Raw genomic sequence first — 16,814 nt, forward strand, 5'->3', positions numbered from 1 at the left:
GCATTTATGCAACTGCAGCCTTAACACCACAGCATTGCTGAGCCTGAACTCAGATTCTCCAGCTGTTTACTTGTTCAGAGAGCAGAATTGCGAGCTCATTTTTGAAAGATCTCCAATGGCTGTGTGGCGTGTAGAAATTTAACAGCTAACGCAGGAGTGGTTAACCTGTGGACCTCTTCCAGATGTTGCTGAGCTACATCTGCCACCAGGCACATCCAGATTGGCTAACGGCAAAGGATGGTGGCAGCTGTAGTTCAACATCTGGAAGGGGCACAGCTTGGCCACCCCTGGCTTAAAAGCTTTTCCTGACATGGAGATGACACAACAAAGTTTCACTTGGAGAGGGGTGGGGAAATGGATTAATCTCAAGCAGCAGATAAAGCAGTAAAAGTCTTGCAGCAGAGGAAGAAACGAATGGAGGGTGTAATCTTGTTCAACAGGGGAGAGCTGAAGATCAATAGCTACTACATTAGATGCTGACCTGAGTGATTCATCACAGATCAGCAAGGGTTTCTGACTCCCAATTATTTAGCAATGGCAACAACTGAAAGTTTTCCTGCATTAAATCAGGCTGCTGGGACAATGTGGGGAGGCGGATGTGCTTTGTTTGAAAGGACTTGTTAGTTTTGTTCTGGCACCAGTCACAAATTCCTAGGCTCAGAGGCATCCTGTTCCTTAATTTTCAGCTTATGTCTACCCACCTGAGTTCAACCAGATTTCCAGATGTAGCATTTACATCAAGTAAAAGATCACATGAAATGTGGAAATTGTGGGTAAGGGAATGTCAGGAAAATTGGGGGGGGGGCTGCCTGAATGCAGCCATACTTCCCACAACTCCATATTCTTCCATCTTCAACACTCAAAGGTGCCTTTTAGCTATTATCCCAACTGCACAAAGCAGCTTTTTCACAAGCAGATGCTGTACAGCTAGCCTAGCATCTAAATGAAGAAGAGGGAACCTGTTGGATGCTGTTGGACTCTGTTATGTACTGAGTTGAATAGGATTCAAAAGGCAGTAGTCCGATTGGTCCTAGAACAATAGGGTCCAGAATGCAGCAGTCTGATTGGTCCTAGAACAATGCAGCAGTATGATTGGTCCACAGGAGCCACCCAATCCAGCTCCAGGTGGAAGTGAATCCGCAACCTGATTGGCCTACAGGAGAATCCCAGAATTAGCCCATCACGTGGGGCCTATTGTGTAAATAATGTATATAAAGCAGATATTTTGGGGGAACTTTCATTCCTCCTCACCACTATGAGCTGAAGAAAGAGCATGAAATCCACACTCGACTCCGCGTATATTTCAGACTCCAACTCCCATCACCCCCAAGTCCGCATATCCAAAGGTCAGAGATTTACATTAAGCTGCCCATAGAGTTGTGATGCAGCAGTATCTGGTGAGTCACAGGTTCCCCATTCTTGTTTAAATGATCCAACCATGTGGGTGTGGACTGACTGCACAGTTCTTTCTACAGAATTAGAGCAATGCCGGGGTGGGGGGAGGTGCTGGCTGTCTCTGAATCAGTCCCTGCCCACATAGTGGGAAGCTATTGCCTACACAGGTTCTTGCTTTTCATACCACTACCTCTTTTACTCCACTTCCTTCACGCATTCTGGTTAGCCTCCCTCTGCACCATGAAGTGTTGTGTTACTTGTAGAGTCTATTCTCTCATTAGCTTCTTCCCCACTCCATTCTGTAATATCCTTGACCTTTTCCTCAAGTTCATCTCTCTTTCTCTTTCTCTTTCTCTCTCTCTTTCTCTCTCTCTCTCTCTCTCTCTGACTATATTGTTTCTTGAGCCTTCTTGCCTCTCAGGACCTCTTCCCAGCTCCCCTATGTGAGGTTTTACTATCAGCCAAACTGACAACTTTCCCTTCCGTCACAGAAGGTGGATGATTTGCTCTCTGCTCAAGCAGCTGAATACAGTCATACCTCGGGTTGAATATGCTTCAGGTTGAGCGTTTTCGGGTTGCACTCCGCGGCGACCCGGAAGTAATGGAGTGCGTTACTTCCGGGTTTTGCCGCATGCCCAGACGCTCAAAATGATGTCACGCACATGCGCAGAAGCGGCGAATCGCGGCCCGCACAGACGCAGGTTGCGTTCGCTTCAGGATGCGAACGGGGCTCCGGAACGGATCCCATTCGCATCCAGAGGTACCACTGTACTGTACTCCAAAACCGTCACATCAACTCTGTGTTGGACACTTCACTGAAACAAATGCAATACAGAATTTGAGTAGTAGGACTTACTTCAAAAAGTTTCACAAAAAGCAAAGGCCCACAAGAAAAATGTTGGTCTATAAGAAAGTAAAAAGAAATCCACAATTGGGCAATCCCTTTCACAGCCAGGCTTTGAGGGGTTTTTTGTTGTTTTTTTAAATGAGACCATTGCTCATTTATTCCAGAATCCTAGGTATGCAACCTGATATCTGCAGCACCTAGCAGAGACTTATTCAGCTTGCTATCTTCCTATTGGGGAAAAAAAATTTGTTTTTTCCTCATTCTCCCTCCCCCCACATTTTGTTCCATCTTGCCTGATGGAGACCTCTAGAGACCTTTAAAGCTTGCCACTATTTTGACAATTTGGTAATGCCTAATAAAGGTATGGCCCAACTGTGAGTTTTGGAGTTTTCCCAAAAAGTTAGTAGATGTAATTTGTACATTCCTTCCTAATACCTTTAACACCCTACAGCTGTGTGTTTGGTAGTATTTATGCCTGGGAAGGGTTGTTAGCATACCAAATTATGTGAAGGCCAGAGAATTTACCTTGTCTTATAGGACATATATCAGAAGCCTGGTTTTGTAACAATGCTTTTTATCGATCCAGCTGAAAGATTAACTTCCTAGCCATGCTATTTGCTCCCACCTCTTTTCTAAACAGAAATAAAATGTAAATAGCATCACTTTTTAGTCACCTTTCATTATCTTTCAGGAAAAGACTGCCAGTGAACAAGTCTAGACCTTTAGCCCCAAAAGGCAAATCAAACCAAAATAAGTTTTACTGGGGTTTACTCCTCAATAGGCATGCTTAGTTTTGCAGCCTCTACTTTTGTGTGCTTATTTGGGATTATGTTGCACTGAGTCAGTGGTTTGCACATAATGCTAAATGATTATTCTATGGTTTAGCATTATGTGTGAACCCAACTCAGCAGCTTAACTGTGGCTTATTAACATTGGGCATAGATTCCTGCATTGCAGGGTTTTGGACTAAATGGCCCTTGTGGTTCCTTCCAACTCTATAATGCTATGTGCCTAACCAAGGTTTATAGTTGGTCTGTAAACATTAGTCAATATTGGCCTTAGCTTAGCAGTGCATTCAAGCCCAGACCTCCTAATTAACTATGGTTAAGGAGCTGTCACTGCCACAAAGCTAGAGCCACAAGTAAAACCACTTTTAAGGCTCAGCTGCTCTTACTGGTGCTTTTAACTATTCTGTGACATAGTAAACCATGGGCTGAGTTACAGTCTGCCAAGCACCTAACATTTAACTATGCTTAATGTTAACCATGGTTTAGTGTCACCCACATATAAGGCCAGCGGGGCTTACTTTGGTGAAAACATGCATGGGGTCCCGTTGTAAGGCAGAGCAGGGAAATAAAATAGGAACTTCAATTGGCTGACTTTGCAGCTTTAGTATCACAGGAATCCACCTTATCTTGAGTCAGACCATTGGTCCATTTTAGTTCAGCAGGTCTGCAGTAGTGACAAGGAGCCCCACTTGCAAGAGCGGTAGACTCGTAATCTGGTGAACTGGGTTCGCATCTCCGCTCCTCCACATGCAGCTGCTGGGTGACCTTGGACCAGTCACACTTCTCTGAAGTCTCTCAGCCCCACTCACCTCACAGAGTGTTTGTTGTGGGGGAGGAAGTGAAAGGAGAATGTTAGCCGCTTTGAGACTCCTTCGGGTAGTGATAAAGCGGGATATCAAGTCCAAACTCTTCTTCTTCTACTACTTTAAGCTCCTTCTTGTTCTTTCATAACCTGGTCCCTGTCCAAACCTGCTCCACATCTAATGTCATCAGGTGGTAACGGTAGTGTTGAATGGCCTTACAGACAGCAAGAGTCCAATGTTAGAAACTCAGATATATAAGATAGGTGCCAAATGGCTCCATAAACCAGGGTTACAGAATCCCTAGTTGTCATTTTGGGGCCAGACGGCTCGAAAGTCATATTTTTGAATGACTTTTTGGTTCCTGAAATTCATTCCGATTGTGCAGATAAAATATAACCGATGGTATTCTATAGGATGTGTTGCTAGTGTGTGAAAACAGTCCAGGTCCAAGGCTCCCCAGGCATGCACCTCCAGATGGTGGAGACGTCAGGTGCCATCCTGGCACCTGGGCATCTTCATTTGGACACAAGTGGCTGATAGGCAGGTGCAGAATGTACCTGGGGAATTTGAAATGCTGAGCAAGACCTGTGCTGGTCCGGAGATTCACCACTGGTGGTCCACACTGACTGACAGTGTCTCTCCAGGATTTTGACAGGTTCCTCTCCTTGCCCTATCTGAACATGTCTGTGCTTGAACCTGGGACCTTGTGCATGGAACATATGTGTATGTATGTATATACCATATTTTTCGCTCTATAAGACACACTTTTTCCCTCCTAAAAAGGGAAAGTGTATGTGCGTCTTATGGAGCGAATGCAGGCTGCGCGGCTAAGCCTCCGCAGGGCAGCGGGGAGCCTTCATCCCACTGCCCTCCGGAGGCTTTGCGGTCTGTCCCAGAAGCCAGAACAGCGAGACTGAGTCCCTGAAGCCTCCGTAGGGCAGTGGGATGAAGGCTCCCCACTGCCCTGCGGAGGCTTTGCGCGGCTCTTGTGGTTATCCCAGAAACCAGATCCCTCTTGCTGTTCTGGTTTCTGGGATTCAGAATATTTTTTTCTTGTATTCCTCCCCTCAAAACTAGGTGTGTCTTATCATCTGTTGCGTCCTATAGAGCGAAAAATACGGTATATATATTATACACACACACACATACCACTGAACTGCAGGGATAAAAATTAGATACCTACTGCTCCTGCAGCCAGTTTCAAGCGAGGAAAATAAGTAAAAGAACGTTTTTTATTTTTTTCCAGTGAGAGCAAAACATACTCATTTTCCAGACGCTATAAATCACAGAGCCTCCGGGAGCACTTTTTGAAAGGGGGATTATCTTCTTATCAGCCACCAGCTCATAATTGTAATAAACTGCTCTCCCCCCTTCCCCGCCCTTTAACCCCACGAGAGACAGAGAGGACTGAGGCTTGGAAGCCGTTGGCAGGCTGCGTCAGCAAATACCTTTGCCGTGAGCTGATCAGGCAGCTCATTCATTGAACGCCTCGGCAGCGAAGCCAAAGAGTTCCGCTTACACGCATCAGCAAGGGGCCGCTTCAGCCCCAGTTGCGCCCGGGTGGCTGCGCGCCCGCGCAAGAGCCGCCCCTTCTCTGGCGCAAAGCTCTTGGGCTGGTGGGCGTCGCGATTGGCTCTCGGACCTGCGAGCAGCTGCGCGCCCATTGGCTGCCGGGCTTCCTTTGTTCCTTTCGCCGCTGCCGCAGGAGAGCGGAAGTTTGAGCGCGCTCGCTTGCAGCTGGAGCTGCCCGGGGCGAGCGAGCCAGCGAAGTGAGCCTCCCTGCGCTCATTTCCTTTCTAACCACATCCGACTGTCAGGGAGCAACAGCAGGAGGGAGGAGGGAGGAAGGCATTTGTGCTCTGAGTGTCTCCCTCGCCCCGGATCTCGCGCGCGCGCGCTGCGGATCCAACATGGATCTGGAAAGCAAGATCAAGAAGGTAAGGAAGCAGCGCGCAACTTCAGCGCGGGCGCGGAGGGAGCGAGGCCGGCGGCTAAAGTTACCTGTCCGCGCTGGCCAACGCCCCTGACACTCTTCCTTGCTGCCTGCTATTGTTCTCCTTCTCGGTTTGTAAGATCCCAAACCTATTCCCCCCACACACACACCCCCCTCTCCGTCTCAAGTTCATCCTTGGATAGTAGATTGCGCCTCCTTCGTAATATTGAAGGGGAGAGGGTGCTGCTGCAGAGATATTATTATTTATTATTGTTGTTGTTATTATTTTATTATTATTTTGCTACTATGCGAATAAATATTTTGTTGTTTTTAAAAGCATTGGCCCGGAGGGATTTGGCTGAGACTGTGGTTATCGGTAGGTTCCACAATCCTGGCAAGGCAAGTCCTACCTAGGTCGTTGTGTGTTTAATGGGGCGTACTCCCTAGTAAGTATGTAAAAGTGCGTTCGATTCAGTCGGTGGAGCATGAGACTCTGAAGCTCAGGCTTCCACGTTGGGTAAAGGATTCCTGCACTGCAGGAGGTTGGACTAGATGACCCCCGGGTCCCTTCCAACTCTACAGTTCTATGATTCTATGAGTCTGGGAAAGCTGTGCCGAAACTAAAAGCAAAAGTATACAGTAAAGTTCTGAATGAAAAGAGAAAATGGAGAAAATATTAGGCTCTTGTCCCTAGCACAATCTCTCGCTCCACCAGGTGGTTTTTTCCCTTCCCAAAATTCAGATTCTTTGTTCTCTAGATATGTCCAAATATTACCAAACAGGAGTTAATCTGTGCTTGCTGTGATGGATTCTGCGTTAGTGTGTACAGTTCAATATGTACGGACAAACAGATCTCTTTTAAGTGTTCTCTAATTCTGTGATGCGCCGACATTAAAAGCAGTGCAACTCCCTAAGGGTTTTCACCTCTTTTACCATTTTTATTTTTATTCTGTAAGTTTAGGATGGCAACTTGAATGTTTGCAGCACTTGAGCTGTTTGGAACGAAATACTCTGCATTGCTTACTCAGATTTGTTGGAGGAGGCAGGCTGTTTTAGAAAAACCAAGTCTTAATTGAGTAGGCATTTTCTAAAGCTGGAGCAAAAAGTGTGCTGAACTGAAGTAGGTTTGTTGCATGATTTTATTCAATTTTATGGCATGCATAGGTGCCAAAATAAGGTAGAAGATGGGGAAATAGAGACATTTCTGCTCTAGTCATTAATGACAGGAATTCATCTCTGACTTCTTGCTGGGATAGGTTCTACCTTAGAGAGGGCCGGAATGTATGAATGTGGTGCTATTTAAAAGCAATAAAGATTTTAATGCTTTTTAAAATCTTCTTTTAACATTATTATTGTTGATTTATTCTATTTACTTAATTCTCACTCAGCTACACAATCCACTTGGGTGAACCGCTGACCTGCTCTTAGTGGATCCCCACATGTGCTCACATGATCCCCATCAGCAGCAAACCTTTCTCTGCGAAAGAGCACACCTTAGCTGTTATGCACCCTGAGCATGCACTCTTTGCTCTGTTAAGTTTAAAAGCCTATTGATAAACCACACAGATTATCGGAGGAAAGAAGGAAGGGTCTACACACTGAAGTCAAGCTACTGTGGAGTTATACCACAGTCCTATGAAGTAAGCAGAGGTGGTTTTAGGGTGGTGCAAATGGTTCAACCACAGGGGGCGCAGCACTGCAGGGGCGCCACAACAATGCTGTAGAATGGGGCGCAAGTGGTGGAGGGCCCGAATTTCAGCATCACACAGGGCGCCTCTGAAATCTGAGAGCCCAAAGTCTGCCAGTGAAGTACATACGAACTCCAGACCTGGGGAGCCTAACAGAATCTACAAATGCTCCAGGGCAGCGAAACAGCATGGTTCCTGGCCTGGTGCTCAAATAGTTCTTCCATTCAGTTTTTGCAGCCCACACCAGTGAAAGCTGATGAATAGACTGGATGTTGGTGTGCACCGTTGATGTATGCTAATAGTCTATGTGTGCAGTCTTATTTTGCTATTTCTTTCGGAAGAGTGAGAATATAGGAAAGAAGGGAACCTGAGCGCTTGAGCCCCAGGCTGCATGTCCCTTACGTTGGCGTAGAGCAGCCTTCTCCAGTCTGGCACCCTTCAGATGTTTTGGGCCATAACTCCCATCAACCCTGACCATTGGCCATGCTGACTGAGGTTGATGGGAGTTGCAGTTCAGAACATCTGAAGGGCATCAGGTTGGGTGAAGGATGAGTTGCAGGCCCCAGAAATAGTCAACAATGTTTGGGCAACACGATGACATACATAATAGACAATCTTTATAGAATTCTTTTAATAACAAGTTCAAAATGAAATCTTAGACTCAAAGTCTCTGAAAGCCTTTAAATGAAGTGAGGTACCAAACTTTGTAATATAAATCACTGAACAGAGATTCCAGATATTGACTGCAGTTTCGTAGATCTTCGTCAGCATGGTGGGAGAATATACAGTGGTACCTCAGGTTACATACGCTTCAGGTTACAGGCTCCGCTAACCCAGAAATAGTGCTTCAGGTTAAGAACTTTGCTTCAGGGTGAGAACAGAAATTGTGCTCTGGCGGCAGCAGCAGCAGGAGGCCCCATTAGCTAAAATGGTGCTTCAGGTTAAGAACAGTTTCAGGTTAAGAACGGACCTCCGGAACGAATTAATTACTTAACCCAAGGTACCACTGTAGAATTGTTTCATAAACCCATCTTATTTCGAATGAATATATGTGAATGAAAATATAAAATGCTGTGGAGCAGTGCTCATGTAGTAATGTAGTCACTGCTCAGCATATATTCATTGAACTTGTTATTGTCTGCAAGAATTCTATAAAGATTGTCTATTATGTATGTATATGGTCATCATGTTGCCCAAACATTGTTGCCGTTCTCTTTTGCAACACGGGGGTTTGTTTGGATACTTATTGTAGCACTAGAAATAGGCCAGATTGTGACTGTTTCTCCAGGGATACCAAATGAGTCCATGCATGGACTTGAACTTAGCTACCAGTCTATAAATGCAACAATTCTTGTGTCACATACCTGTATAATTCCATTTGCACCAACGCCATCCAGTTCACGTCTGAACTTTCAATATAAATACTTTGAGCTATCTCGATAAATGAAAGAGAGGGGAAATTTCTTAATATCCTGGTTAGCCAGGACTTCATGTAGGATGGTGGTAATTTTGCACAAAAAGGAATGTATATTCGCTGGAAACATGATCAGGGAAGGAATATAGTTAATGGATTCAACTTTATACTCATGTATTTCTTCAAGAATGTATATAATCTGCTCCATATTAGTTTTTCAGATGTCACTGCTTCTCCTTTACTATATGAAAGAGGTCTCAGATAATTGGTCAGTGTCACACAAGTGAAAGGAACTCCAGGAAACTTGCTGATGTTTTTAGTGTTGCATTCAACTTCCAGTGTCTATGGCTACAAGCCAACTTTTTTGTGACACTTCATAAAGGTACTGTATATTTAATTGTTGCCCAAAAGGCCACTTTTAAGGGCAGTTTAAAACTTGTGCTGAAAGTGATAGCTTAGCAACATAGCTCTTTCCATCATCATATATATCTTCAGAATATTTTACATGGAAGAATAAATGTATGCTTGCTTCTTTGATGTTACAATTAGCAGGCATTAGGTTGAAGTAGTCAATCTGTTGTCCAGCTTTTGTTAATACACACACACACTTAGAGGAAGTGTGACTCTTTCAGTTAGGTTTTGGGATTACAGAAAATTATAAGAGATCACATGCCTGTCATTTAAACAAATCTGTTGAGACCCTGGAAAATGTTTTCAGGTGGGTATCTTACCTGCAGGAGTGTGTTATACAGTATACAGTGGTACCTTGGTTTAAGAACAGCTTAGTTTATGAACAACTTGGATTAAGAACGCTGCAAACCCAGAAGTAGGTGTTTTGGTTTGTGAACTTTGCCTTGGAATAAGAACATGTTTCGCTTCCTGTTGAGTGTGTTCCATTTGTAAATTGAGTCCCCCGCTGCTATGGGAAAGCACGCCTTGGTTTAAGAATGCTTTGGTTTAAGAACAGACTTCCGGTTTGGATTAAGTTCATAAACCAAGGTACCATCGTACAAGAATAGCTGCTGTTGTGGAGAACAAGAAACTGTGTCCAGGCCTTGGCCATGAACAGAAATTTGTGAATGATATATTTACTCTCTTACGCAGCCATCTGCAACCTCTTTGTTTAGGAATAAATGGAAATAAATGTTTATGAAAGATTTAAGAGATCCTGTTCCAGAAGAAGATAAAATGTAGTAAGGATAAACACATGCCAGTGTTGGCAAAAGCTATGTGGTAGTTGTATAAGTATCGCTGTAATCTGGAGGCCAGAAAAATAGAAGAGAACATGTAGTATGTTGGTAGGAAACTCTTCTTTGTAAACGTTGTCCCTGCCATTAGTTGGAACCAACCCACTTCCTAAATTTTAAGAAATTTAATGTGAGGTGGATTAATCCGTTCCAGTCCTGGCAACTGAGCACATCCTAATAGGCAAAACTGTGCATCCCCTTTGATCTCAGTGATGCTCTTTGGTAGTTCTGTCATGGTGAAAACTGACTCCATTAACTGTGGCCAACAGAGAGCTTTGATGCTCTGTGATTTCAGGCTTCCTGATGCAATGGTGAGCATAAATATCAGGCTTGAGACCTTCTTCTTGATACCTGATCTTGTGTGAAATCTGAAGACCTGTGGAAAAGTACATCTGAAAAACATCCATCTAGTTCTCCCATCTTTGAAAGCTACCGCTTTGCTCTCTTCATAAATTCCATAACTTGGTTTTTTTGTTGGAACATACTTTACCTTAATTCAAAGCCATCCTATGAGCTGAAGGAGAATGTACTTCTATAATTATAGTTCTTAATTGCTTCATAGAGCATATTCATTTTCAAAAATGACATTGCAGACAAAGGTGGCTACCTCTTTATAGATGTGGTGCATGCTTCATTTTTTTATCAAGACTTACTCTCTGATTCCACACAAAAAAGAACAAGAGAAAAGTAGCTGGGAAGACAGTAATGCGGCGGGGGAGAAATTAGGAGCATAATTCCCTGTCAACAGTTGTTGAAGACATTGCACCAAACTGGAAATGAGAAGGATTCAGTGGTAAGAGACTATATGATATACAGGCAATCAACCTTTATTATTTCCCTTCTCACGTTTCCTAGGATCACATTTTAAAGAATTTTCTGAGCTGCCTTGAATATTCAAATGGATAAATATAAGTTTTGTGTTTGGTCACTTCCTTGCTGGCTCTTTTTTAAAAAAGTTATTCCAATATATGCCTATAAGGTACCTTTCCTGTGGAAGGATCAAGGAATACCTGCACAAAACTCAAGATGCAAATGGAAACATTAAGAACAGGGGTAGCCAGTGTAGGCTATAACTCTCATTATCCCTAACCATCAGACAGAGCGCTGGAGTCTAACAACATCTAACAGCACCACATTATCTCCCTCTGATTTGAGGATTCGTAGGCCTTCTGTATCCCAGAAAAGCAATTTTCTAACATTGCAATCCATCACATATCTACTTAGAAGTCTCAATGAGTTCAGTGGGGCCTATTTCGAGGTAAGCAGGTATAGGATTGCAGCCAAGTTTCCTTGAATGTCTCCATGCTTACATTGAAGAAGAAGAGTTTGGATTTGATATCCCGCCTTTCACTCCCTTTAAGGAGTCTCAAAGCGGCTAACATTCTCCTTTCCCTTCCTCCCCCACAACAAACACTCTGTGAGGTGAGTGGGACTGAGAGACTTCAAAGAAGTGTGACTAGCCCAAGGTCACCCAGCAGCTGCATGTGGAGGAGCGGAGACGCAAACCCGGTTCCCCAGATTACGAGACTACCGCTCTTAACCACTACACCACACTGGCTCCACACTGAAAAGTTAACCTGAAGCAGAAAGGCTAGAAGTGAACTCCTAGATACTAAAGGCCTCTTTGGTTGTCTTCATTTCATCTGTAGATGAATAATGCAGCGAAGAGAAATGGCAAGATACTTATTTTGGGTATGTGGTAAAATGGGATGAGATAGGGAGGTAAGATGATATACGTGGCATCTGTGTGAGATTTCATGTCCCATAAAGAAGGGTTATTGGTTCTTGACAATGAGCTTGAAATAAAGAATCTCTGAGAAAATCTTCTTCTGCCTGCCCAGAATAAATTGCTCATAATTCTCTTACCCAAAGCCTCAGTGCCTCGGAGGTTAGAGCTTGAGTAATTGCAAAATACAGTCTTAATGTCTAATTCACTGAGTGCCAGGGATGCCTTTAACATTAGGCTAATCTCTCCCACGTATACAACTGCTACCTGATTTTATCTCTTTTTATAGATAGAATCATAGAATTGCAGAGTTGGAAGGGACCCTCAGGGTCATCTAGTCCAATCCCCTGCAATGCAGGAATCTCTGAGTAGAATGCTATGTGTTTGACGGAGGTTGTGATTTTTCCCACTGTCTGTGTTTCCCATTAACTTCACCATGGAGATGCCGAGAGCTATACAGTTGGTGCTTTATTGAGCCCCTGTTAGTTAAACCTTTGTTCCGAGTTAGAATTCGCTCTGCCCTGTCTGTGACATTGGTGAACTCCATAAAAACGTGTCAGTAGGTCACTGCCTCGCGGTCCCATTTGCATGCTGTGATCACATCGTTTGCCTCAGGAAAGGAGAGGCTGGCACTGAAGCAGAGAAATTTGCGTCCTTTTGGAAAATAAGGGGGGAACATTCCCATTCAGACGGCTACTCTTTAAAGAAGAATGGTATGTGTCTGCCTTTTTTAAAAGGGTTTTTTTGAGAGGAGGTAAACTCTGGGATGTGCCTGAACAATGAAAATAGGCAAAGAGACAACTTGCTAAAAATCCTGTATTGCAAGCAGCACTCACTTTATATGCAGAAGTAGAAGTTTCTGCTCTGTTCGTTTACTGCAAAGTGCCACTTGGCATTTCTTGCAGGGCATTTCTTGATCCTTGTTGTTTTGCGGCGGCTGCCTTGGAAACCAGCTCAGAGTGAAAATCAACATCCAGTCACCATTTCAATAAATCTTCCCAGTTCAACAGACCAATTGAAAATGGGACAAAATGGAAAAAGTCCTGGGTTGTTGTTTTTATAACAGGACATTCTCAGCCATTTGGGTAATTTTGTACCAGCGAAATTAATTCTCTATTTTGTAATTGTCAAAATTGCTAGTTAGCAAGATAGACCAGAATTTCCTTATATGTGTGGGAATTCTCTCAAAGATGGCCTGGGTAGCTTTCTGTGTGGGGCGGCAGGGGGGCAGGAATCATAAAGTGACAAAATCAAAATGTAAAGCAATAAAATTAAATAACACGTTTTAATACCAGCTAGGCCTTAATAATCGCCTTTTGTCCATTAGAAACATTTCTAACCTCTTGCATTGGTACAGTGTTTCATTGCAATATATGATTTTAATACACCTATCGAGGCTTTATATACATTCCCTCGGTAGCCCTTAGAACAGCCCTGTAAAACAAGCTAATATGGCTATCCCCATTTTATAGATGAAGCTGAGAAGTGGTGGTTTGCCCAAGGCTTTCCCAGTGCTGAGCGCAGGTTTGAACCAGAGTTTTCCCAATTCATAGCTCCCACTCATTCCCAGTGTGGTGCACCAGTCCTGAGGTGCACATGGGAATCCCACACAAGGAATAGCTTCTTTGCCTGAAACAAATATTTGCATGCATCCCTGTCACTTATGCAGACCTATTTCCACAAATAAAGTCAATGGGAAGCCCCACCATGATCCGTGTGCACTCACAAAGCATGGACCAGAGATACCGGGCTTAAGATGCCTGACAGCGTTCTTTTTTAATGTATCATCTGTTTGGAAGAATGCTGAAAAAGTGAAGCCTAAGTAAAAGCAGTTCCCTGCTGAATTTGAGGCTTCTTGCTGTTCCCTGACTCCCTCAGCCAATCCATGTTGCCAGTACATGTATGGTCTAGTGCCAGCTAGCTATGCATATCGTCTTGTTACAGATAAATGTTAGAAGGGTTTGGTTAAGGCCACAGTCACACTGAGGCTCACCTCCACGAAAATCTCCTGCGCATAATAGCTGCTTGTTCCGACAGCCACATAAGTGTTAGAATATACATTGGTACCTCGGGTTAAGTACTTAATTCGTTCCGGAGGTCCGTTCTTAACCTGAAACTGTTCTTAACCTGAAGCACCACTTTAGCTAATGGGGCCTCCCGCTGCTGCCTCACCGATTTCTGTTCTCATCCTGAAGCAAAGATCTTAACCTGAGGTACTATTTCTGGGTTAGCGGAGTCTGTAACCTGAAGCGTATGTAACCTGAAGTGTATGCAACCCGAGGTACCACTGTACATGTAATTTTCAGAATTTTCAGTTCCACTCTGCTCATAGAGAGGGCCCGTACCTGCTGTGTCCCCCACATAGTATCAGCTCTGCTCCCTTCCAACATCTGCATTTGGCAGGGCATTGAAAGGGGAGCCTCTTCGTGTATCTTTCCCCATTATTATTCTTACTAGTTGTAGTCGTCATATTTCTTGGCAATCATTCGTAGCCAAGTAAGATAGTAGTACCAGATGACTGGGTTGCCCCAGCTGTTCTGGGTGGCTCCCAGCACATAACAATAATAATAATAAATTTTATTTATATTCCGCCCTCCCCAGCCGAAGCCGGGCTCAGGGCGGCTAACAACAATAAAACAGTACAAAAGTACAGCATAAACAACACTCTAAAATCATTCATTATAAAATTAATTAATTCAGGCCACTGGCAACCATTGGGCCAGAGCTCCGCGAAGATTGCCGAGGGAGGGAGTCAGGCTGTGCCCTGGCCAAAGGCCTGGTGGAACAGCTCTGTCTTGCAGGCCCTGCGGAAAGATGTCAAGTCCATATAGAAACATAATAAAACATCACACATTAAAAAGCTTCCCTATACAGGCCTTCAGATGTCTTCTAAAGATTGTATAGCTCCTTGTCTCCTTGACATCTGATGGGAGGACGTTCCACTGAGTGGGTGCCACTACCGAGAAGGCCCTCTGCCTGGTTCCCTGTAGCTTTGCTCCTCGCAGTGAGAGAACCGCCAGAAGGCCCTCGTTCCTGGATCTTGGTGTCGGGCCAAAAGAACAAAGAATATCCACTTGCTTGTATCTGAAGGCATCTGTGTGAGCTGTGTGGTTGTGCATCTTTGCCTTGGTTCCTCTTCACCACTGCCCATGGGTGTTCAAGATATAACACTAGATTGGAGTCTACTGGCAGTCCTCCTCAGGCCAGGGGCATTTGCCAGGGGCGAGAGGAATTGTGGGCACCTGCTCATTTATTCCTGATGTTGTGTCTCTAAGAGTCTAGAAGCACACCTGGTTGGCACTGCATCTCTGTGTAGCCACATGAGGATGCCAGCACATGATGCCACCACATCCTTTTGCAGCAGGACATGTGACACTGTCATTGTGGCTGCATTCTCTGTGTTGGCCACCATTATATTAAGTGACAGGTGACAATTCCTCTCAGAATTTGTTCCTCCCCACCCAGTAATTTTCCCTTCAAATCTTAGCCTCTAATAAGAACATGCAACATGTGAATACATTATTTGATGGTGCAGATCTTCTTCTTCTTCTTGAGAGGGGGAGATGATATTCAGCACTTCTATTTCCCCAGACACTTGATTGGCAGCAGCCAGGAAGCTGAGGTTTGGTCAGTGCTCTTTAATATAAAAGAGAGCCAGCTTTTGAGTCCCCAGAAACATTCCAAGCTGATTAAAGCAAGAATTCTTTTTAAAACATGAGGCTAGCCTGCAACCATTTATAACACTTTGCTCTGAAGTAATATTTTAGTCGTGAAGGCATTGTGAAGCAGATGACTTCAATCAGTAGACTTGTAATGCTTTTCGTTCGCAGACTGCCTTGAAATCAAACTGGGCGTATTTGAAATGCCAGATGTTTTTTAGAATTTTTAGCAACTGACATCCAGAAACCTCTTCTTGGCTACATTTCAAATGACCTATGTGTCTTACTTTCTTCCATGATTCCATTTATGGATAAATTGATTCCATCCTCTTTAAAAAAAGAAGGAGAAAAAGCATGCAGGCAGATTTCTTATACTTTTGAGTATTGAAAGGCGAGCTTGGTGTTCAGTCAGAATTCCACACAGGTGTAAAGCATTATTTAGCAATTGCAACACACACTTTTGGGTAAGTGGTAATGATAATTATGAATATTATGTCTGAAACCCTTTCACCTTGAAGCTTGCTGCTTTTACTTATGCAGGGGCAAAAGCCTGTGTCCCCTCATGAATAGCCAGCCAAAGGCTTACAGCCCATTACTCATTTTCATGAAAACTGGCCATTTCTTTTCTGCTCAACAAATCTGTTTGCTGAAGCACTCTTGCAGAACGTAAGTTTCATGTGGTGTTTTCTTTCTATATTGATAGAAACGTAAGGCTGTTGTCACACCAGGCTGTTGCCTAATAGCCAGTAGGTGGCCACATCAACTCCAGCAGGACAAATGTCTGGCAGGCAAGCAAGCAAGCACCACTGGCGGCAGGTGGCCCAGGGGAGCTGTTCAACAGAGGCAGGAGGTGTTACATAGCGGCTTGCTAAACCACTGGAGGGGGAAGCTGATTCAGTAGGGCTGGACGATATCTGGTTTTCAACATCGCAATATATCACCAGCTAAACAGTGTGATATACTGAAATATCTCAATGTCTGCAATAAGGATAGACCTGATTTTCAACTTTGTGGTGTATCACCAGCTAAACATTGCAATATACTGATATATCACAATGTCTGAAATAAGGATGGAGCTCTGTAGAGGCATTGGCTGGCTTCACAGTTTATACCACATTGTGATATTTGCCTACCACACCCGCACCCACATCATGATTTGCAATATATTGCCAGGTCAAGAACTATGACAATGATACCACAATATGGACTTCAAACTGGTTTTGGACGATATATCGATATATCACCCAGCCCTGGTCCAATCATACGTTTCTTATTTCAGTGTCCTGCTATCACTACCGCTATCACAAAGCCAAA

The 16,814-nt window shown here is 43.9% G+C and overlaps 1 protein-coding gene across 1 annotated transcript in view; it reads left to right on the top strand.

Annotated features, from left to right (window-relative positions):
- Positions 1-5,280: 5,280 nt before the first annotated feature.
- The window catches only part of TES (testin LIM domain protein), a 28,038-nt gene continuing 16,504 nt past the window's right edge, over positions 5,281-16,814 (top strand). Inside the window, exon 1 of the mRNA XM_083463708.1 lies at positions 5,281-5,770. Coding sequence (XP_083319834.1) covers positions 5,744-5,770 — 27 coding nt within the window. The 5' untranslated portion in view covers positions 5,281-5,743. The remainder of the gene's footprint in view (positions 5,771-16,814) is intronic.

This window comes from Podarcis liolepis, assembly GCF_965112155.1.
Source record: "Podarcis liolepis genome assembly, chromosome: 10".
NCBI classification, from domain to species: domain Eukaryota; kingdom Metazoa; phylum Chordata; class Lepidosauria; order Squamata; family Lacertidae; genus Podarcis; species Podarcis liolepis.